The sequence below is a fragment of the Acanthochromis polyacanthus genome, chromosome 8 (assembly GCF_021347895.1).
Source record: "Acanthochromis polyacanthus isolate Apoly-LR-REF ecotype Palm Island chromosome 8, KAUST_Apoly_ChrSc, whole genome shotgun sequence".
Taxonomy (NCBI): Eukaryota; Metazoa; Chordata; class Actinopteri; family Pomacentridae; genus Acanthochromis; species Acanthochromis polyacanthus.
Window position 1 is genome coordinate 7,260,159 of NC_067120.1, and position 24,963 is coordinate 7,285,121.

At 39.1% G+C, this 24,963-nt stretch overlaps 1 protein-coding gene across 1 annotated transcript in view; it reads right to left on the bottom strand.

The window, feature by feature from the left end:
• Positions 1 to 24,515, bottom strand: part of LOC110951043 (fibronectin) — a 51,515-nt gene extending 27,000 nt beyond the window's left edge. Inside the window, 6 exon segments of the mRNA XM_051952063.1 lie at positions 278 to 538; positions 705 to 965; positions 1,487 to 1,747; positions 1,901 to 2,089; positions 2,246 to 2,273; positions 24,128 to 24,515. Of these exon segments, the coding sequence (XP_051808023.1) occupies positions 278 to 538; positions 705 to 965; positions 1,487 to 1,747; positions 1,901 to 2,089; positions 2,246 to 2,273; positions 24,128 to 24,187 (1,060 nt within the window). The 5' untranslated portion in view covers positions 24,188 to 24,515.
• Between the last annotated feature and the right edge of the window lie 448 nt (positions 24,516 to 24,963).

The following is a 24,963-nucleotide window of genomic DNA, read 5'->3' on the forward strand; positions in this document are numbered from 1 at the left end:
AAAAAAATCATCCAACATCTTTATGTCAAACACAAGAGCTCCACCAATATTTCGTGAGCTGGAAGTTTATGTAACATCTGAGTTTGAGATCTACTTTTATTTGGTCATACAATCGTGACTGACATGTCCAGGGAGTAACCTGCCCTGAAAAGTAAATTAATGTTCAACAAAGTGCAGTAATGCCACTTAATGGGGAAACCACCTGTCTTCACTCTACAGCTCTACTATCACATATCCATCATCTCACATTGGAGGCCCAACTTAGATGTGTACTTACTTGTGTACTGAAACACATCAGCACTTGCTCCTTCAGTAACATGATCATCTGCCACAGCAGTAACACTCATGTTATACCGGACACCAGCAGTCAGGTCAGTAATGGTCATGTATGTTCCAGTCTCATTGGCACTCTTAGTTACAGTTCCATCTGTCCACTGAACTCTATAGAAAGAGCTGTTTCCCTCTGGTTTAGTCCAGTTCAGAGATATTGAAGATGTTGTGAAATCAGTGATGGTGAGATTCCTGACTACTTCAGGCTCTGTAAGGGAAGATGTGTGTGAGAAAATTTTCTATTCCACATCTGGAATCTTCTTACATTTGCAATGAATTTCATCCTGCTTGGGATTGCAGAGGAGGGTCTTTTCAACCAGGTTTCCTCAGACGTTCACTACCTGACTGTGAACCAAAGTTTACTACATACTTACTTGTGTACTGAGACACACTGACACTGGTTCCTTCAGTGAGACCATCATGTGCCACAGCAGTCACAGTTACTGTATACTGGGCACCAGCAGTCAGGTCAGTAATGTTTATGTATGTTTGAGTCACACTGGTATTATTAGTCTCAGTTCCATCTGTATATTGAACTCTATAGGAAGAGCTGTTTCCATTTGGTTTAGTCCAGTTCAGAGATATAGAGGATGTTGTGAAACCAGTGATTTTAAGATTGCCGACCCTTTCAGGCTCTGTGAATTAAAGTGATGTCAAGGAGAAAATCATTTGTATTATAAGAATCAACTAAAATATTCTTCAAAATATTGTCAATACAATCGAAACCATGACATCAGAGACATACTGTATCGGGAACATTCATGCAGGTGGATGTTCACCTGACATCAGTTTTCTTTCAGTCATGTTGATATACTTCTTAGTGCAGACCGTCCGGGTCATACTAGCTTCCACTAGCTGATACTTCAACCAGGTGTCAGACAAAACAATGTCACTCTCATATGAGAATACAACTCTACCCAACCTCCCCAGTGCTTATTGTTCATTGTCTGTTTCTCTTTGCTATCCGTGTCTCTCTACCCTTTAACCTCACCCTAACTGGTTGAGGCAGATGGCTGCCCTCCCTGAGCCTGGTTCTGCCGGGGGTGTTTCCGATTAAAAGAGGTTTTTTTTTTCTCCCTTTGTTGCTCAGAACAAATCATTTCAATGAGTTGGGGTTTTCTCTGTGAGATCAGAATATAAATAAACGTGTACTTACTTGTGTAGTTGGACACACTGACACTGGCTCCTTCAGTAACATGATCATCTGCCACAGCAGTCACATTTACTGTATACCGGACACCAGCAGTCAGGTCAGTAATGTTTATGTATGTTTCAGTCACATTGGTATCATTTGTCTTAGTTCCATCTGTCCAGTTTACTCTATAGAAAGAGCTGTTTCCATTTGGTTTTGTCCAGTTCAGAAATATAGAAGATGTTGTGATGTCAGTGACGTCAAGATTGTTGACTTTTTCAGGCTCTGTGAATTGGAGAGATGAAGAAACAATTAATTTTTTATTTTCTCGTCACTGAGCTGAAGACAGTGACATCACCCACGTGTTTGATGTCTCTGCTTTATTTATTGTAGTGTATGTGGTTAAAACAAACTATTGAACAAAGTGAACAGACTTACTCATTGTGACCTCTTTGCAGCAGTTCCGACAATGAAAATTGATTTGATAGACAGCTCCAGGAGTCAGATGAGTTATGGAACCATTTCCAGAGAGGTTACCAGTGGATAAACTGCAGTTTGGAAGAGTGACTGTTGTTTCTGTTGTGACTGTTTTTCTTAATGTTGTTAATGACTCTGCTGTACAATTTTCTAAAGCAAAAAGGAAAAAAAAAAGACAGAGGAACACGATAAACAAGACCAAAAGTCAGAAACAATCACAAATAGATTTTAAAACAAATATTTGAAAAGCATTTTTCTTTTAAAAACAGAGAAAATAGCATATGTGGCCCATTAAATGATACTTACCCTCGAGGTGACATTCTGCTCGGGCATTCTGCAGAGGCAAAGACAGAGGGAAGAAGGTAAATCATTTTGTACCAGCAGAGGTCAGCATTACGTTTTGAACAGATTCAAGGTGTCTGTTCGAAACCAAACCACTTGTTTAGTGTCACAGGGAATCCTACCAGTTAAACGACATGTGATGCATCTTAAAGGAGGTTGAACTAATAGTAGCATTGTGTTTCTTTACAGTGATTAAAAAAACAGCTGTTGGATTCAGAGGTCAAATTTCTGTTCAGCTAAATCATTTCATTTAATTTCCCAGCATGTAGGGCTAAATGCAGGTTCAAAACCCATTCTGGTGAATAAATACTGAGCCCATTGTAGAGCTGGATATTGAATTTCAATCTTTCTACGCACACAGAATTCCTAACAAAAGAATGAAAAGTTGGCCTCAAATGCTTGGTCACATCCTTGGACTTTAGCGAGTCTTTCATCAGACATTTCTTCATGTAAATCAGGATTCTTCTCTAACTTGAGACCTTGTTCAGCAAGGATTTCTAGCACTTATGCCTTGGCAAGTTTCATATATATTCAAACACGCGTCCATTATCCAAAGTAAAGCCTTGTATAAGCACAAAAATCAACACAAAGATCTTTATTATCTGAGTTTGCTGTCCCACTTGTAGTGAAATTCAAGTATACTGCATCAAAACCTAATGGAATAAACCCAGAAAACATAACTGTGTGTGTCCTTATTTACATTCAAAGTTTAACATCCAACAAACATTGTTGTAAATGCACAATCCATTTAAATAGCTGTGAAGAGGGAAAAAATGACATCAGGCCCCTGTTTACCCATCAAAACACTTCCTCCTTGTTGGTTGAAAGTGACACAAAAGGTCAGTATTATGTGATAAAGCCACTTTGTAACTGATTAAAAGATTGTGCTTGTGTAATACTTAGGACACACAAGGAAGTGGACTCTGCTGAAAACTTGGCCATCTGTAATCATTCTGTAGCCTCATGGGTAATGGTAAACGTGGGGAGCTGCTGTTGAGAATATTGTTCTTCCTGCTCTCAGGATTACATCTGGATATCTCATTTCTTAAACTCCAAATTGACACAAAAGAAAAATACTAACAGCAAACTACAGTCATGGAAAACATGATTAGACCACCCTTTTTTTCTTGTTCATTTTAATCCCTGGTACCCCTAAAGGTACATTACCTGAAGAATACAATGAACACAACAAAAATCCAGCTGATTCCATAATACTTTATGTCCTATTTCACATGCTTCAGCTTCATTATGTTCCAGGGTATCTAAGAGGCCATTTCATGTCATCAGCAGCACTGCACATGCAAAGGCCTAGAGTGGTTTCTGCTGACATTTAAGTTGTAGCACAACTCGGAAGTTGTCAGCTCTCACATAATGCCTAAAATTAAAGAATTATGTGAAGACAACAAGGCAGTCATCTTGGCACTGCTGGAAATTGGCATGAGTGAAAGACAGGTAGTGAAAAAAGTGAAGATCTCCAAGACAGCCGTTCATTACACCAAGAAAAAACAAGTCCAGCATGATTCTACCAAACTGCTAGCTGGTCGTGACAGGAAATGTCTTTCTACCCACCAGATGACCGTCACTCATCTGTTCCTGTGGGGTTGTTTCAGTCTGGGTGGAACAGGGCCAATGAAGCAGCTCATGTCTTCTTCCATCAGCTGGAAAACTATTTCCTGCCTCCATGACTGGATTTTCCAACAAGACAAGGTCAGTTCAAGCCTGGATGGAGAACCAGAACATTGGAACCATGCCTTGGCTGCTCAATCACCAGAAACGCTAAATGGAGAACCACAAGCCCAAAAACAAAGCAAATTTGTTACAATGTGTGCAACAGGAATGGGCTGTTGTGACAGCAGAAGAATGTCAGAAGCTGGTGGAGAGCATGCCAAGACACACTGCTGCAGTCATCAGAAACTGTGGTTGTGCAATCAGTACTAACTCCTGTGTGGATCATGAGACTAAAACAGACAGAAAAGAAAACATGGAATGCCTAGATGCTGTTTTTGGCAGTACAATGCCATAGATATTGAACTGAAGTGATTTTGGATATTATCAAGAAAACCATGGAAAAAGTCTCGATATCAGCTCTGAAATTAAACTCTTATGAGCTATTTTTATTGTCATCACTCTATTTGTCCAAACAAATGTACCTTTAGTGGTATAAGGCATTAAAATGAACAAGATATTGAAGAAAATAAGGGTGGTCTAATCATTTTGTCCATGACTGTAAGTATCCTGGGAGATATGAGGAAAATGGTTTGCTCTGAAAGCAACATGACTCATCACTGTACCTAATCATTTAACATATTAAGAAGAATTGTTTCAAAAGTTTTCCCTAAAAGTTGTTTTCCCTTTGTTTAATTTTTTTAGAGGCTTCAATTATTTCACTATCTCACCACCTCATCTTGCAGCAGTCACATATGTGCAAACCTCAACCTCATGTCCACTTGAACTCTGTATTTCTGCCGTGGTTATCATCTATATCCTGGTCTCTGGACCAAACACACAACCCTGCATTACTTATTAGCCAACATTTAAACAGCCTTTGGTCACTTGCTGACAAGCTGCCTTTCAGAGTATTTGCCACTCAGCTAAACATTAAACACATGGCATCATAGCTCAAACCTGCATCATTCTCTCTCCCACAAAGATCACGTAACCAATCATTAACTTCTAGCAATAACACAACAGGATCAAAGCTATGATCATGCTGGAATCAGTGATGCTCCTGGATCCCATTGCCTTGCAAACTAAATATTCACCTACATTATAATGTTGGAGGCTGGAACCGGTATTTTTTGATAAATTAAAGAAATTCTGAATTAATTTCTTTTCCACTTATCTTCAGCTCAAATGATAACTTGTTCAAGACAGGATTTCTTACACATAAGTTGAGCTCAAACTACAGAATAAAATAGCAGCTAGGTGTATATTTTCATCTTTCTCCTTCACAAACCATCTGTTGCATTGTATTGGTGTCTGTTGTACATATTTTGGAAATGTTAAATTGCAGTCATACTATTAAAAATAAAAGCAGATTTGATTAACAGCGAACAGAACAGAATGGATCCAGCAATTAAAAAAATCGTCAGATGAGGAAACAAAAAAGAAAAACTTCCATTCCATTCCCACCCGCCTATGCAGATCGGTGTCCTCCCTTTCACTTTTCCTTTTTCTATTCACATCAGTGACCCTTCCCTTCCTGCCAACCCTCTGGGACGCTATTCTTCTCTCTGAAGAACTAAAAGGTTTCACACAGTGATACCTGAAGGTTTGAGGATCAGGTGGAGGAAGTTTATATACAGACACACATCATCGAGTAAAATATGATTTATACTGTATGTATGAGTTCATTCGGTACAATTTGCTCTTTAGCCCGAATCTCTAAGATCAGCCAATCAATCATTATATAAAGAAGGAACAGCTAGAATGAGGAAGTATATGCCACTATACTTCTGCTGTTTGTGTTGGCCGTCTGACAGGACTAACGCCCTGCGCAGTTTGTCAAGAGTGTTTCTTAATCATTAATAACGTTTTAATATTAAGAGACAAATTTCATTTCCACTACAGATAGTTGTTAAAGCTTCACTTAGGAAAAAAAAGTAAGACTTTTATTGTCTCTCTTTAATAACAATTACTTTTTATGCACGGTGTGTAAATCCTATAAATATATAGCTGTTGTTCTTTCAGATCGCTGAAAGCTCAACATGCCACACACTAGTCAGATTCAACAAGAACATTTAGAATCTATTAAGTTGAGTGTTATAAATCACACCTCACCCCTGTCATTGCCTAACTGTTATTGTCACATTTTGCACAAATTTTACTGTTACTATCAAAACTCAACATCACTGGTGGCGGAGTTTGCTCTTTGAATTTGTTGTGGAATTTTATTGTTAACATACAGTACGTAGAGTTACTATGCCTTGTGGGTGTTAATTCCAGGTTTTCCCATTTTTGTCAAATAAAAATGAAAGAAATTCAATCAATTTTTCTTCTTTTATCATTTATGACATGTGTTGTTCTGCACCAAAGATATATTTGAATTCTCTCTACTTCTAGCCATAGTTTTGTTGTTTCCCTAAAGGTGCAGGTCTTTTTATTGCCAAGAAAATGAAGCCCACGCTGAGAAAAAAAATGTGACGGGATCAAAGAAGCACAGAGAAACTGTTCAGGGTTCAGAGGGTGCACTAACATCAGCATCATAACACAAACAACACAAACACAAAACTGAATGGCAGAATAGAATAGAATGTCTCTATTGTCACTGTACATGTACAACGAAACTGGAGATCCTATTGTAGGTGTCGTAAAAAGTTAAGACTGGGATAAAGAAAAAAATAAAGCATTTCGTCCACACAAAACAATCATCTGTCATTTCTTTCTTTTTTTATACTTTATTTTTATAGAATCAGTTGTTTTACAATATATATAAAAAATACAAAAAAAACCACAAAAGGCACAGATGGGAAGAAGAAGGAGGGGGGTGAGACAAATCACGATGACAACATTTGTACACATTAAGAGGCAGGGCCAAGTCCAGAGCCAGGTGAATATAGATAGATAAGTATATCAGCTCTTGCCGCTCCCTCCAATCACATTCTCTTCACTACTTCGAGGTGAGACAAAAGTCTCCCTACTTAGGCACTTAACCAGTACCTAAAGAGTATATCCAGCAGTACATGAGGTTAGTCCTATCCAGCAACTGTTACCGGATCTTGTTGTGATGAAGGGGCAGTCACTCGATATTAGCTGTCCATTTCCTCCAATACGAATTAAATTTGTCCATGCACAGGTTCAAGGAGAAAGTCAGTCTTTCCATGTCATATATTTCTTTGACAATTCCAATCCACTCCTCTTTTGACGGAGGGTCCTTTAATAGCCATCTTTGTGTGATAGAATCATCTGTCATTTCATTTCATCAGGTAGTTACATGTGCATTGTGTTAATATTTGATTTTCTTTAGACCAATCAAGGCTCTTGGATTAAAAACTTTCTTCAGTCTGTTTGTTCTGGCCTTTAATGTCCTGAAACGTCTGCCAGAGGGTAAAAGTTCAACATGTGAATGACTAGGATTAATACCAAGACAGTTAAACCTGCATCAGCTACAGACCCAGCTGTTGTTAAACACCAAAGTTGGTGCCATAGAGCTGGAGGAGACCAAAATGGAGCAAATAGCAGAGTGAATATAGGACTCCTATTCATCAGGTGGTTAGAAACGTGACACCGACTGAATCTTATTTCTACAATTAATGGATTACAAAAATGAGACACAAAAGAACAATGAACAATCTAGTATTATACTTTACAATCAAAACAACTTGTCAGGATATAGAAATTATTTTAAATTTATAGTTTTACAAATGTATACTTTGCAGTTAATGTTTTCTCTGTATTTCTACACTTTACAAAGCTGTCCTGGGGGCCAGATTGGACCCTCTGTGGGCCCCATATTTGACACCCCTGTGAATTTCAAGATTGCAACAGAAACCACTTAAGCTGTTCAACATGATACCAGAGCAGATAGACAGTTGATCTATTTAAAAAACAAGTTTGTGTTTCCAAATATGCTTTAAATGTAGTGGTTCAGTAAATAAACTTTATAAAAACATGTGAAACTAAACTGAACACATTAAAGGTCATACATCAGCGTGTAAAAGCAGCATCCTAACACTGACATGTTTTCATACACACATTCATGTTAAACCGACCTCCGGGGATGTGACTTCTCTGTGCTGTGACTCCCAAAAGTTCTATTTCCCTTGGCCCTTTTCCTAAGAATCACTTAATTTCTCCTGGCTAAATAAACAAAACAACGTCTCAGGCCATTATGCTTTGGCACTGACTCAGCGAGCAGAAATAACGCGACTCAAGAGTCCCTTTTGGGAATCGCTGTCCTAGAAACTCTGAAGCTCAAATAATGGGCTTCATTTTTCCGAACTCCACCCGTCTCATGCTTTTGTGGAACCTTAAAGGATCATTTCAATCAACTGATACCTCATTATGGCTTCAACTCTTTGTTCTCGCTATCTGACAAGTGTTGGATAAACAGAAGCTTATTATTCCACCGCAAATAACTGCTGCTCATGTACACAGAAGTTTAAGGACACACAGTTCTCAGAAACTGTCTACAGAGGGACATAATTTAATGCTCATCGGGAATCATACTCAGCTAGGACTCAACCGGTGACCTCTTTGGTCCATATACTAGTCGTGCCCTTTGACTGTCTGCAGGAGGAGGAGGAGGAGGAAATGACTGTACTGACCACACTCTGTAAACATTACATCACCCCTAAAGGCAGCCTGCCACTCTCTGATTCCTTCTGATTCCTACCAGCCCCGATAACACCCCGGTTCCTTCCTGCATAATAACACAACGGTCCATGAAAATAATCAAGAAATAACCTTTAAAGAGCTGGTTGCTGTGGGATTAGTCATTTAGCATTAGCTCCTCATGATCTGATAACACAATTGTAAAGAGAGAGATGGGGGGAAAAAAAGCTGCGCAATACTTTCTTTCTGCTCCTTGAATTACGCAAAGTAATAAAAAAAAACTACTGCTCAGGTCTTGTTGCCCTTGCGGACTTGCTGAGTGGAGAAAGTAGATTCCTGTGCGGCCGTGAATTCTGCAAAATCATGTTATCTGATCAAACCAAAATGTGTGTGTGTTGATGATTAGCAACACAAAACGGCCAAGGTTCAGCAGGGAGACATGGATAAATCTTGATAGTAGTCAACCCTTTATGGATTTTTACTTTCCTTCTCTCTTTGACCTTTCCCGTTCTTTTGTTTGCTTTATTCCACTTATCTGGTAAATCGGTGACTCTTCGCTTTATTCTTGGTTTGTTATTCTTTTCTCCTCCTTGCAGCATTTGTGTGTTGACGTCTTCTGTCCTCGGCTTGATGTTGTCGTGGCACAGGAGAAGCTTTTTGTCCTTTAGATGGGCTGTGATGGAGCACCAGCATCAGTGAGTGAGTGTTGATGAGTGCGACTGATACTTGGCAGCTTGGGCGTGTTACCAAACTGACTGCTAGTGGGTTACAACTGGCAGGCTTTCTTAATAAAAGGGAAAAAGATCCAAATGTAGAACGTAATACTACTGAAAAAACACTGAAGTTAAAGGAAAAAAAGGGCTTGAGAAAGCTCTGACTCAACGGAGACTAAAATATGTAGTGTAAAGGCACGTTATCTTTTGAAAAAGCACAAACATTTCACCATTTATCAGAGAAAGAAGCTGTAAAATTAATAATAAATTCTGCAGTGTAACCACAACCAAGATGGCATTAGTGGCTCAGCTGCTACCAACGTGTCATGTGACAAATATTCATTGACATTTCGACCCAACTAGGCTGAACTGCAGGCAGTGTTTACACAGAGCAGATGGGAGACGAGTATGGAAACAAATTAAAAATACAAACAGCAAATCTCTATGGTGTGTAGAGTCACCATTGTTTCCATTATTGGTATCACTTGTGGGCAATTGGAAAAATGTCCATGTTGGTTGCAGGTTTTAAGGTATTTTTAGTTGTTTAGCTGTTTCCAAAGCGGTGAAATACTTTATATAGCAGTAAAAAATGAGCCCACAGTGAGTAAAAATGTAACCGCTGTAGGTTCAAATGCAGTAAATAACTTAAAGCACTAATCTGTCAGAGCAACCAGGGTTAACAGTGTTATGTATCACTGACTAGATAATGACTGCACAGAGAAAATACCTCTAAAACCTGCTGGTTGCTCTGCTGTATGTTGAGTGTATTTATGGCATTTACCAACCTGTTGGTCAGATTAACATGACATTGTTGCTTGGCATTAAGACTAACCATGTTGTGTTTGTATTTGCTATGTGGTTGAGTTAGGTGTATACGTCACTTTGGGAGCAAAGCATCTTCTAATGCGCAGGAATGGTGAGCAGACTCCACTGAGGCCCGATGAAAGCTACGAGAATTCCCCACCAAAAATGTTACACACTTAAACTTTACCACCATATGTGTTCAATTAAGAAGCCTGTTTAGAGTCTCTACACTTTTAAGTGCTAAAAAACACCCACAGACTGTGGTACATCAGGCAAGCGATCATATTTAGTAACTCCCGTACGCATTCAATATGACATTGTTCCTGCTTCTCAGTGAGGTGGAGAAGCATGAGGTTATCACCTAGCCAATCAGCGAAGCTCACTCTACATTGCAACACACTACATCATGGCATTTGACCAATTAGCAGAAGCCTGGAACATATGAAAACGTTCTCTTTTCTCCGAAACTAGAAAAACACAGACTTGTGGCTCGGTCCTTTTCCATATTTGTGGTCGAAGCGTCAAAACTAACCATGGCTAGTTGACCAAACACACATTTTATGGTTGAGTAGTTATGCTAAGTGATGATATATGTATTTCTTGGACAGTTTTTTTTTCTGCTAACGGGCACAAAAATGTCACAAAAGTTTTAAAAAGTCTTCTGTCCTCCAATAACACTCTAGGATGGAAATTTAGAATTTCAAAGTATTTCAATGAGCACCCTTTAAAGGGATAAGTGTAGGAATGGTATGAAAAGGAGTAATGAGAAAAATAATAATAAATTAATCACAAAAAAGAGAACTCAGACTTGTGTTTCATTTACAGTTAAATCAGCAATCACTTCCTGTTTGTGACATTACAGTGTTTGTACATTTGAGCTAAACTATAAAATGTCAAGAAAGTCGTGATCATCTGTAAATCTACTGCAGACGGTTGACCAGAAATAGAAACATTTCAACAAACTGGCCATAAAAACCCTTTCAGATGAACTTCTTTCCTCTCTACACCATCTATACTTGGTTTGTGCACATTCATGTCATGGGTTTTGCTATAAACTCTGATTATGTCTATTAGCTTTATTGTCTCTGAAATGGGACAATTTACACATTTTTTATTGTTACTGGTTCATACAGCTTGTTGTCATCAGATAATTATTGTTCCACCTCACCTCAGCCTGAGTAGAAGTCTAGTTATCTACAGGGATTTAAAATATGTCTTAAAATGTGTATCTGTGCAGGGCTACTGAACATTTAGACACATACAGGCACAGCTCCCAAAAAATTTAATAAAGTAAGAAAGTATTTTAATTAAAAACAATGTAAAGTTTCGTTTTCCTACATTCATCGCACAAGATGAATGTTTACCAGTTATGGCTTATAAATCATAAAGACTGTGTGCGTAGACCTGTATATTGTATTTCTGTTTTCACATCATCACAAACTAAATCCTCTTTGCTAGCTCTCCTGATCAAAATGCAGAAGTTCATCTTCTGACACAAACCTCAAATTCAGCCCAATGTGACGCGAGATCTGCCACAGTTGCAGGTCTGCTCTCTTCTTTATTCTAAAACACTGGCAGCTTGTTCTCTATTTAAAGTTCTTCATAGTTTCTCATGAGTGACCTTCTCATTGTTTTTCTTCTAACGTAACTTCCCGGCCCTTCCTGCGCCCACCCACAGTCCTCTGATAACACATTTGGACGACATTCTGGGTGTTTAAGTTCCCATTAGGCTGTACTTCATACCTCCACCTCATAAATGTCAAACAAAGGCAGACAGGAGCCACATGACAGCAGCTAATAAATCAACATTTGTCTCACTTCAGCCTGTTGAGATTAACCTAAAGCCGATACATGACCTGACAGACTGTAATGTTGCTTCCTATGAGGTGGGCCACATGTATTATCTTCACGTCAGTTTGTAGATTTTCTACAGTTTCATTTAGCAGATGCTTTAATCTACAGCAACGTACATCTGAGAGAAAGAAACAACACAAGCAAAGATCTAGTCAGGAGAAAACAACCTGGATAAGAGCCATAAAACAAGCTCAAGTGTGATAAGAAATGGTGCCTAAAGGCAGTGTGTGAGATCATACAATTTCTTTTTGCAGTCTGTCAAATGCAAAGGTGTTTAGTTAAGATCCGGTCTTTTCTTAAAGACTGAGTGATTCTGCAGATTGAACAGAGTTTTGCGACTCGTTCCACCACCGAGGAACCACTGATTGGTTTATAATAGTATTATACCTTCTTTTAAAGTCTAAAACGAAACACGGCTGACTGATTCTACCTGAAAACAATCAGATATTTGCCTTAATTGTTTGAACTAATTCAGAACAGTAAAGACCGTATGATCTTTGACCTCTGTCTGGCTACTTAGCTTTAAGAAATTGACAGGACAGAGGACCACAAAAGAAGCCAACCAGTTTGAAAGGTTTGTTATCGTTTTAAAAACGTGCACCAAAAACCAGAAGGAATCCTCAGATTTTCAACTTTCCAACTGTTTTAAAACATATGGGTTGCTTTTCTATCAAGAAAACTTGAAGAATTTAAGTTTAAAATTGTGGTATTTTTAAAAAAAAAACATTTAATTCAGTGTTTCTTATTTTAAAATTCACCAAAAATCAATCATTCACTCAAATTTTGCACTATTTGGTGCAGCCAACAAGCCCTTAATGACTCAGTTGCAGCCGGCAGTTCTTGTGACACAAATTTAAGGACTTTTCGGCTGAACTGCAGGCAATGTTTGCACAGAGCAGATAGGAGACAAATATGGAAACAAATAAAGTAAGTTATAAAACATCTGTTCTATCTGGAGTCATAAATAATGTTCCCACTATTAATAACACATATGAGCAATAAATAAACCTACAAATGTTTGTTTTTTTTGGATTCCTAGCCTTATAACTGTGTTCTACTGTATGGGACACATTTTTGCGTTCTCTCTGCTTCTAAGGTTAGTTGTGATGTTTTATTGGAGGTGTGCGACTTTATATTGCAGTGACAAAATGTCTGTCAGTGGCAACACATGTCGATTCCTTGGGATTCAGGGGAAAAAATGACCTCTTTGTCCATTACACTGAAAAAATAGCGCAATACATGAGTCAAAATGATATGTTTACTTTAGATTTAGAATTGGCACACAGTGAGGATCATGTTTGTATTAATATTTCATTTTAGACTCGTCATAAATGATTGTTGAAAAGGAAATGATTGCACGTTTCTTAACCCTCGTGTTGTCTGAACTGCCCACACTGAGCCTCTAAAGCAGAGCAGCTTAATTGAATTTTCAACCAAATATCTATTTTACATGAAGAACCAACCTGTTACGCATCACACACTTTGTGAATGTCTGGGTTTTCCCTTCTTCAGAGAGCATGAAGACCGTATTTAATTAGAGAACACCACTCGTTTTTATCACATCACACATGTTATGACTGTTTCCTTTCCTAAAGTAGAGGCTTATTATCATTACTATTGCCGCTAACGGCACTTCATGGGTGTAAATATTATTTGTTCAGCAAGAAATAGTACTTGTACATCCTAGGAAAGTACCAGAAATGTGCAAAAAGTCGATTGAAATGCATTTTTGAAGGGAAACAACAGTGCACTGTTTATTGTACAATGGAATGGAAAACTACAAAGCTCAACTACACAATACTAGTCTTCAAACATCTTTTGAACATTTGCTTGCACCCACACGGTGCAAAACCTACAACAATAAGAAGAAAACAATAAAATAATAGATGCAAAACAAAAATATTAAGAACACATTAAACTCTATTTAGCTGATGCAGGACAGCAAAGGAAAAGTAATCGAATTTCAAGTTGATAAAAGGTCATTTAGGAGGTTTTCTGTGCTATTAAACATCGTGACCGGGTCATTTTCGACCCAAAGACAACACAAGGGTTAAACTTAGAGTTCAGATTAGCTGATTATGACTTGCTATCAACAGTAGCTGCTGTTTTTGATGAATGGCAAATTAACAGACTGAAGTGACTTTTTCTAGTTTTTTGGTGCATTTACTTTCTTTAGTCTCGTAACATTTGTCAGAAATCAGTGCAACGACATAACTAGACGTGCTGTAAGAAAAAAAATGTAATGGGAGCAAAAAATAAATCCATCTTTGTTCAGTTCAGTTTAGTTCTTTTTTTCACTGTAAAGGCATTCAGCAAATGATAATTCACAGCATCTGGGCTGGAGAGCATTTCTGTGAGAACACAAACGGCCCAACACTCCACATGAGGAATTCAGCATAAGCCTCCTTCTGTGGAACACTATAGGAACATGAATCACAAAACAACGCCGAAAGCCGTGTCTAAAAATATCCGTGCCTCCAAAAATTCCCTCCGCATGATAGCTTTAGCTGTGAGTGTGTTTGTCTCCAGGTATCAGCTTCCCACACCGCACTCCTGCCGCTGCTATCAGAGGCCACATCAGAGCCTATGGAAATGAGTGACGTCGTATTTACTGTCCCGAGCGCCGTGCTGTGCTCCGCAGAGCGCTAAGGTGCTGGCTGCAGATACCCATCAGAGTACAATGCACTCGCCATTCAAGCTTCCTCTTAGCGCTGGTGTGCTGCAGCAGGAGGAAGTCGTGTATGAATGCATATGAACCCACACCCAGACGCTCTGGACGGAGACGTCTGGACCATCAAACTGATGCAGAAGTGTGATGAGTGTGATGTTTGAGATGTGTGAAGCAGGAGGCGTGGGGTTGAGAAAGCACACTGCAGGTTTTGTATTCTTAGTAACGGCCCTCTGTCCGATGAATTTCAGTGTAGCTGCTGACTTTGAATGATGAAACGGTAAAAGGAACTATGAGTGCATTTCCTCAATTTCAATCCAGTCTCCTGCTTCATGTGAACCTCACACAACACAATCTTTGCATCTCTGATACATAAAACACCAACAGTCAACACTAGCAACAAAAATGCAAAATCTGCATTCTTAGATTCACCATACGGAAACTCTGAGATATAGTTTGGCTGCAGAACAATCAGACTGCTGATCAGAGCTGTGCCTACTACAGAAGTCGGCTGTCAATGCCACAAACAACTGCGCTGACATTTCCTTTTATGGGCTGAAATTCCTGGTAAAATGGTGTGATGGCTGGTACTTGCAAATAGCACCATCCTCCGTCTCTCAAAAATCTACGGAGGATTGTGTTAGAAACGAGCTGCGGAGCCACGCTAGCAGCTCACCAAAGATCACCAAGTCATCAGGATGCATCACCAGAAGAAGCATCCAGGAGGCGCCATGCAGCATCCGATCACTAAACCGGGAATGTCCAACTCATCTTAGTTCAGGTTAGTCCCACATTCAGCCCAATCTGATCTCCAGTGGACCGGACCAGTAAGATCATAACATCATAACCCAAAAAGTTCACGTCTGATGAATTATCTTTCTACAAAACATTATGAACAACCTGAAATTTCTAAAGAAAAGTAAATTAAATTTTAAATTCAATATTATCCCTCAGTTTATCATTTACACATTACAACTTTCAGATCACAGTTTATCTACAAAGGAACAAAATATTTAGTCACAGGTATTTGAACTGAATGATTTAGTATTTTACTTTCAAAAAGGGAAAAAAAACAACAAAAGCAGGATGAATTATTACAAAAAGGCACAAAATGACAAAAATGAGACAAATGACATGAAACAAAACAAAAAACAGCCAAAAATTTTGACAAAAGTTGCCAAGCGACAAAACAAATAACACAAACGAGACAAAAAGGAAACACAAAAATGAGAAACAAAACGATAAAAACATGAGACATACGATAAAAGTCAGACAGAAAAACAACAAAAACAAGATGAAAAATTACAAAAACGAGACACAAAAGGACAAAAAGAATGAGACAAACGATATGAAACAACACAAAAGAGACAAAAAATTAGACAAAAACGCTACGGAACACAAGTGAGACTAAAAGAAAACACAAAATGAGGAAAACATGAGACAAATGACAAAAAAAGACAAAACAAACAACAAAAACAAGACAAAATATTACAAAAATGAGACACAAAATGACGAAAGAACAAGGAACAATTTAGTATTTTACTTTATGATCAAAACAACTTGTCATAGTCAAGAAATTATTTTATACTTTTACTAATTTACAATCTGCAGTTAATGTCTTCTCTGGAATTTTTACACTTGTGGGCCGGATTGGACCCTCTGGAGGGCTGGTTTTGGCCCGTGGGCCGCATGTTTGACACCGCTGCACTAAATAAATACAGTGGTGGAATCACTCTTAGGTCTTCAAGTGTCATTTCTTTTAGTCCAATCACAGCCATAATACGAAATAAATCCTTTAAAAAATCCATTAACAACTTTAAATTGATTCGTTCCATAAAAATAAGAAATTTAAGAAGCTTTTCTCCACCACTGTATAAATCTAAAATAAGATTGGCATAGTACATTTAACGAAAAACTTCAAATATTATGGTTAAGACTTCACAATATTACTCAGTATATTGTACAAATTTACCCAAATAATTTAAATATAAGACTTAACAACCTGTGAGATTCTTTATGATGCCAAATGACAACAGGACAGTTACTGAGGTTTTAAACAAAAGCAAATAAATGGTCCAATCTTAATCTGGTTTTAGGTTTAATTAAGGTTACAAATTATGGAAATTTAACAAGATTAACTTCTGTGTTCTAAAAACAATTGATAAATGACAGAAACCATTATTTGTACACCTATCTTGAAACGACATATGTATTAAATTATTTCAAATAAGGTTTATATACTATATAAAGAACGTGAAATAACAGACGGTACTTGGTGATCTGCTGCAGCTGCAATGTGCACTCATATGAATGTTCTCAGATCAGTTTGATGGTGTCTGCGCTGCTTTAAGTCTCTGAACTCCAAACAGTTTCTAGGCTTTTTTACTGTACATTTTTCCTCACTGTAGGCTCATTTTCCACTGCAACATAAAGTCCAGCCCCTCTGCAGAAGAAGGGAATGTATCCTCCACATGCTATATATATTTCACTATTTACAACCTAAATTTGCTTCTATGCTCGTCCATTCTTTGCTCTGTGTGAACACTGCCTGCAGTTCAGCCGAAAAACCCTGAATTTTTTTTCATGCAACTGTTGGTTCCAGTCGAGTCACTCCTGGCTTCCCAGTTGCAGTTGAAATGAACCTTTAAATCCTTAACTTGTACAGAAAAGTACTATGTGGATGGACTGAACATTAAAAACTCTAAATATTTGTAGGAAAAGTGGTATTTTAGGGGGACTTGTAAGTGTAAAGGAGGATCTCCAGCTACCATCAGGAGGAGAAACTGGAGTCTTTTTTTTTTTTTTTTTTTTACAGTGGAAGAGTTTAAAAAAAAAAAATTTCCAAAACCAGGCCAGTCAGGGGAAAAGAACAAACAGCACGCTGACTTTCCAGAGTCGGACTGTCAAGACAGAATCATGCTGTGACGTTTATTATTACGCTAATAAAAGATGTGCCAGCTGTGTATGATCTTGATTTTGTACTAATATGGTTTTCAGAATCCACTTTTGAAGCTTTCTAATGCTCAATCTGTCAAGACAGTGTGACTGAATGATAGGAAGACAAAAGAAACAAGAGAAAAATAATGAATTTTAATCCCGACTACAGCCTGGTCTGGTCATAACTGGCCCCGAGGCCGCTGATAAAATGATAGCTATCAGCTGACAATAAGGCCTTTGAGGCTGGGAGAGGAGTCCGTGTCTCATTTACATGCACTGGGGAACTGTGACTCTTTGTAATTCATCTTGTTCACGCTGAGCTTCCAGACGCAGCTCCGGTCGACGGCAGCATGTTTTGGGATGTTCTTTGAAACTGGACTGTCTTGATGCGGCCGAAGGGGGCTGAGAGTGGGTGGAGGGTGCAGCATTCCACAAAGGAGGACTTGATTTGTGGCTTTTGCACTTTACACCAATAATGGGACACGGGACACTGGGAGACTTGTGCTTTTCTAATTTGGAAAATGCAAGAAGAATACATTTAGAGAGAGAAGCTACAAATCGGACGTCATCAAGTCACTGACATTTTATTCGAGGCGTTAGAATCCGGCCAGAGAGACGGCTCAGTGTCCACAACCACAGACGGGCCAGTTCTTTTAAGTGTTAGAAAACATCACATTTCCTTGTTCCAAGATGTTTCCCACTGATAGCAATGCCACGGTCCTCTCATTTCTCCAAGCTGTACGGAGAAGCAGAGAGCTGCAGCGAGTAGGAACAGAGAAAGGCTCCATCCCATGATAAACTCATGCAAAGTGTTGTACTTTTCCTGGGTCATTAATGGGTGAGCGTGAAGCCGTGACTTTCCGTGCACATCTTTTTTTCTGGACTGTACACACTTTATGCGTTCTTGCCTATTTTTAATCCCATTTGCAGCTCATTTGCCGTGTTGTGAGAGATGGAATGATAAATGACACAAAAGATGTTCAGCCGTTTGAGTTCTAAACGGATTTATCAACGTGAGACTTAGAGAAAGGACAGAATTAAAAAGTGGATCGTGTGATAAGATATTAACACTAGTATCTTATTGCTAATTAGTAATGATAGTCACAACTTATTACAAGTACTAGTAAGAAACAGTGACACATCTAAAGCTAAAGAAAACAGTCAGTTATTATAAATGATACAAAAATTGGCCATTAATTGTAACAAGTGGCTGCATAGATTGCTAAAACAATCCTAACAGAGATCAGTGTAAAATTCACCATCAAATTATAACAATGTACAACAAAATTTGCAAATTTTCCTAATATAAATTCTTAGGAAATGCCTCCTACGTGTACATACTTTCAATATATCAGTGTCAGTAGCTTTAAAATCCGACCGAGCTGTTTGTGTGATGATGGCTTTTCCCCAGATATCCCAAAAAACTACACTTTCAAGCTATATTTTTGATGCTACAGTTCAGTCGGTCTGTCAGAGGAACTTCATGCACAATAGCACAAATAGGCCGAGATGAACGGCTTTAATTGGTAACATATTACTGAATTAAGTTAACAATTAATACTAATGCCACTGTTTTAAGTTAGAGGCACTTACATTGTTTGATTCCTCTCACATAGACAGTTTGCGTTGCTGGAAAGTCAACTGGAAGCGTTTACTTTACCCAGATGTAAAAGAGGATTTTCACCATTAGACTTACTGTTGTTTCCTCTTCTTTACTCTTTCATACCACTTGAAGAAATTAGAAGGCCATTTCAAAAAGGAAAGTGTGTAACTGATAGAATCCACACAAGTTTACTGCCATCACCACAGCAGAGAGATAAACAAGATTCATTTGAAGCTTTAACTACAGTTTAGATACCGGCTTTGGATTGATTCCAAGTCATTCACCTGCTTTCTCAGTCATTTATACTGTCTGTCTTTACAGATGCAGATCATTTTTTTAAAGGGGCAGTAATTTAGACCATTACTCAATCTAAATAAGCACTAAGAAAAACACACAGAACACAAGACCATGATTTTTTTGAAGGTTGCAGTTACATGTATGGAAAAATATCAACATGCAAAAAGGCTTCCCATCAGGGAAGCGTAATGTTTCCCCTTTTCTACGTTACCTTCCCTTGTATGTTGAGCTAAGCTGAGTTTCCAAATGTCCATTTTTGTATTCTGACTTTTATAAACTAAATTTAGCATCTGGTGCGTCCTAAAGTCCACTGAGGCTACTCTATACGATGACCTGAATGTTTAGGGAGAAACGCTGCTGCTGCTGCCCCTGAATTGTTCTGGTATTAAGTTGTGATCTAATCCTCTGGAGTGTTTCCATGACGTAAGAGGAGCACAAAGTTCTGCTAGGAAGTTCGGGACGCTAATGTCCCCCATCAAGCTTCCTGCTTGGCGTGTCAGAAACCCTCAAAACCAAAAAATACGTTCAAAAGAAGTTCTCTTTTTGGCCTTTATTTGATAGGTAAGCAGAGAGGCATGCAGTGAAGGGCCATGAGCTGGAATCGAACTCAGATCACCGCATCAGGGACTATAGCCTCTGTTCATGGGTTGGCCGCTCAACCCGTTAAGCTCTCTGGTTTCTAGACACAAATGATGCAAGAGGAGAAAAAGTTAAAGAGGAAGAGAAATGCTGCAACACTGGTGGAAAAGAAAAGACAGGAAAATGAGTAGGAGAAGGAAAAGAAAAAAAGATAAAATCGTGTTTTGATCAGATCACAATAAGATCTTGTCTTGAAATGACATCCCAGCCTACAACCTAAAACTTTAAGGCACAGAAGCCTTGAGTGAACTCCCTAAACACTCTCACTGGAGGGCTGATTTAGCATGCAAAAAGCTGAAAACCAGTCTTCTAATCTCTGCTCTCATCAGCAGACCAGATCTTTAAAATGCAGACGAGAAAGTCCAGACTGTCACGTGTCCGAACTTTGAAGGAAACGTCAACTTCAGACCAGACAACCTGAAATTTAACATGAAGCAACTTTGCATTCTAATCCTCTTTCATGCTGAAGCACAGTTCCAGCTTTGTATGATTCTATAAAACCTGTCTGTGTCTGTGCAGCATTCAAACTAACTGTGTTGGTGTCAGGTGCACATTTGCATGTGTGCCGCGAGGCCCGTGTTGAGCTCTGCCCAACATGTGTACTCTTCATAGAAACTAAGCTAACAGATCTTTACTTCCCCTTTGAGAATCACACCATTTGGCCACAGAATATGTTTCACCATAAGGCAATGAATAACTGCAGTGAAGAAGTAACAGCTTTAAAAAAAATCAATAAAAAAATAAAAAGCTTGAGTAGGATGCACTTAGCTGCTTTTTACTGGGAGTTTTTGGCTGCATCTTCTAGTCGTGATTATTTTATCAAACTCATATTTTCCAGTGTGAAAAGTGGACTTTTGTGCCAAATAAATGAGAACTATCTTCCAAAAAGATCATAATCTTCATGTCTTGTGTGCCTTTTTTGTTGTGTCATTTTACACGTAAAAGGCAAAACCAAAAAAAAAAACTTCCCGTCGCAGGGTGCAAGTCATTCACTCAGAATTGTAGGTTTTGCTGGATTTTGCACATCCAGTTTAACTAAATTCAACTTTAAGCCCCCAATCTGCAGCCTGCTACCACATGTGTCCAGTTGCAGACAGTCAGTAGGAACTTAATGGTGTTTATTATGACTCCAACAAAGAATGAATTCTCGGAAACTGTGATCAATAACCAGGATTTAGCTGGAAATGACGCAGCTCCAGGTTGGAAACTATACTTTGTCGTGATTCAAATAAGCTCCACACAACAGCCGCCTGTTGTGTGGAGCTTAAATGACTCAGCTGCTTTGCATGATATCAAGAAATTAAAACATTAACCAAATGGAAAAAGCAGGTTGATGGTCAGTCACCAGGGTTTCTAGTGAGATGATCTGTGTTGGAGTTGCGGTTGAGGTGCAGAAAATATCGCGGATATCTAAAAGCCCCTGGTGACTGGTGATAGGAGAAGTCACATAAGCTGCTGTTTTTGGTGTTAAAGTGACACATTTTGCATATTTCCAGTAAAATCTTCTCATCTGTGGAGGCTCAGCTTCAACTAAATTTGGACAGCAAATGAAACTGTTTTGTACTCTGTGTCTAGGCAGAGCAGTTTCCATTTAATGTACGCCAACTCTTAATAAAAAGGACATATATTTAGTGCATCTTTGTTGTATTTTCACTCAGTCAGTGCAGTTTCATGTTAAACGTAGACTTTTTATTACTTTACATTATCAAAAAATGGCTCTTGTGTTCCATGTGGACCAAAAGAGAAGGCAGAGATGCCGAGTTCAACCTTGAAACTATGACAAAATTTGCAAGGAACATCTCTTCTTGCTAGTAAGGTCTTCTATTTCTGACCTCTATGAAGCTGCACCATGTGATCATAGACTGTATATAAAGATGGACGTAGCATCTGGCTCCAGAAGTGAAGCCCACCCGAAAGTGTCAGAAACTTGCAATATCACGCCGTCCTGGTTGGCTCCAAAAAGCTTTTGCTCCATAGACCCCAATTCATTTTTGGAAAAAATAAAATTTGATAGACTGATTTTCTGCAGCTCAGGATTTTTTTCCCGTTTGTTTTCATGGTCAAAATGAGAGATCAGGTGGCCGATCTTAAAATAAATCAATACTGAATTTTAAATAAATCGTTAAGTTGCCGGAGCCAGGGGGCGTGGCTATACTTGATTGACAGTCCCATTGACTGGTCCTGCCCCTAGCTGCTCTCCGGTCCAGCCTGTTTGATGACGCTTTTTACGTCACTGGCTCCAAAAAATCCAAAATGGCGACCAGGAAGTAGCAAAATCCGGGCTTCATTTTCTCGGCGTTGAAACCAACGGGTGACGTCACGGTTAGTTCATGCCTGCATGTAATCAGGCGTAAACTAACCGTGACGTCACACATTGGTTTCAATGGCGAGGAAATGAAGCCCGTTTTGGATTTTTTGGAGCCAGTGATGTAAAAAGCGTCATCAAACAGGCTGGACCGGAGAGCAACTAGGGGCAGGATTGGCTGAGGACTCTCTTATCCCGCCCACATTTTACCGCAGAGGCTTCTGTTGCTGTCTATCAAGTATAGCCACGCCCCCTGGCTCCGCCAACTTTAACGATTTATTTAAAATTCAGTATTGATTTATTTTAAGATCGGCCACCTGATCTCTCATTTTGACCATGAAAACGAACGGGGAAAAAATCCTGAGCTGTAGAAAATCACTCTATCAAATTTTATTTTTTCCAAAAATGAATTGGGGTCTATGGAGAAAAAGCTTTTTGGAGCCAACACTAGCGGACGGCGTGATATTGCAAGTTTTTGACACTTCCGGGTTGGCTTCACTTCTGGAGCCAGATGCTACGTCCACTATATATATGGTCTATGCATGTAATACAAACAGATGCATCTACGGCGGTGCACTAGCCAGCAGACGCACCTAACGAAGCGGCCGTTTATTAAGTCCAGCTAAGTGGCTTCATGTCCCTGATTTGTGCCTGCAGGACTGAAGGGGACACTGAGCTGCACCTCATTCCATTCCTGACCCCTTTGTGTTGGCCACACACATCCTCACATGCCATTCTCAACCTCTCTCACCCTTCTTCTCTCCCTCTGTGTCTCTCTCTCTCCCACCAGATAGACTGGTGAGACAAGGACAGGTGGATCGGTGGCTGCTGGATGCCACATTCTCACTGTTATGTAAGCTTTGTGTCCAGGGGAGCGCATTTTTTACTGTACAGGTCAGGGCATTTGTGCACTCCTGAATAAATACCTTACAGATACAGATATCCAAAATATAAATTTGCCTTAATCATTACGTCTTCATTGTCTTCATTTACGAGCACCAAAATATATTGTTTCCTTGTCTGAAAAAAAATCCAAAAATTCAGCAAAAAATCCTAAAAATATCTAAAGCGATTGCATATATATCAGTAAAATTTCTAATATTTTCTTTAAGAACATTCACACAAAAAAATCAACCAAAATCCAGCGAATTTCGCTGGATTTTGGTTGATTTTTTGTGTGAATGTTCTTAAGAAACTTTTGTGACATTTCATTTTTTTTTCCAACAAAAAATATTCAAAAATTTCCCAAAAATGTTGAAAAAGTGGACATCCAAAGTTTCACATGTGAAAATATGTTCTTTCCCCCACATTTTCAAACTTTAAAAGTGGTCAGTTTGACCCGCAGGACAACACCAGGGTTAATTATGACAAGGGATTGGAATTTGTGCGTTTTAATGAAATAAAAATGTCTTTGGAGCTCATGGATTCTCTAACAGTCCACCATTGTTGCATCTCCAGCTGAAGGTCAGAGTATTAATTACCTGCTGACATAATGTTGAATCCAATCAAAACTCTCTCCAAAAAGAAGCATTGTTCATCTGTATAGCAGGCTGCCACACATTCTTCCCAGATGAAAGTGTTTCATGAACTTTTCTCATCATTTATGAGCCAACTTCTGCTTCAAATGTTGGCACCTACCTGCGCAACAGGTGCAGTCACACCAGTGTGAGAAAAACCCACTTTCATCACGGGAAAAAACAACAACATGTAGTTTAATTCTTTGCTCTGCTAAGTGAACCCAAGCTTTCCTTACCTTGAGGAGAGCCGTGAAGACCAGGAGAGTCCACAGAGAGACGCCGGAGCGCAGCTTCATGATGCTTGGAGATGAGTTGCCTTTTCCTACCCGCCGAGTGCTCTCATGTCCGAACTTCTCAGTCGCTTTAAAAGTCAAACCCCCTTCACTGAAAGTCCGTCCGAGTGTTGCCACATGAGGAGAATTAAAGTGAGAAGGGAGAACTTTGTTCTTTCTCTCTCTCTGTCGCTCTTTCTTTCTTTCTTTCTCGCTGTTAACGGGGAGGAGCGGTGCGCGTCATTCGGGGAAGTTTGATGAGGTCCGCCACTCCTCTCCTCATCACTTCTGTCCTCGCTGCTTCGGTGTGTCACAGCTTCTCTGCAGACTTCGAGGAAGGGCCTGCCTTTCTAGAAGAACACAGTCATCCTCGCATTCTTGCCATAACTCGGCCACTTGCAGGGTGAAGGAATGCGTCCGCGGGGTCCCTTTTTTTTTTTTTAACTAAACACCGCACAAAGCTGCCAAAGCAAATGTTTGGGAGACTTTCCTGAAGTTAGTGTCGCAGTTTTATCTGCCTCCTACGAGAGATGCTGCAGATTTCACACGAGAAGAGCGAGTAAAAAAAGTTATTTTTGGCTCCTCATGGGATGCCCATAGCAGAAAAACATCTGGACAATAAGAGAAATTTCCTAAATACACTATCAGTCAAAAGTTTGGACTCAAAGCGAGTCCAAACTTTTGACTGGTAGTGTATAAATAAAGAAAAAGAAACAAAAAATAGATGTGACTCAAGAACTGATTAAAAAAAAATGGAAAATTGTGGAGGGAAATGTCAAAACAGCAGCTTTTCTACAAAG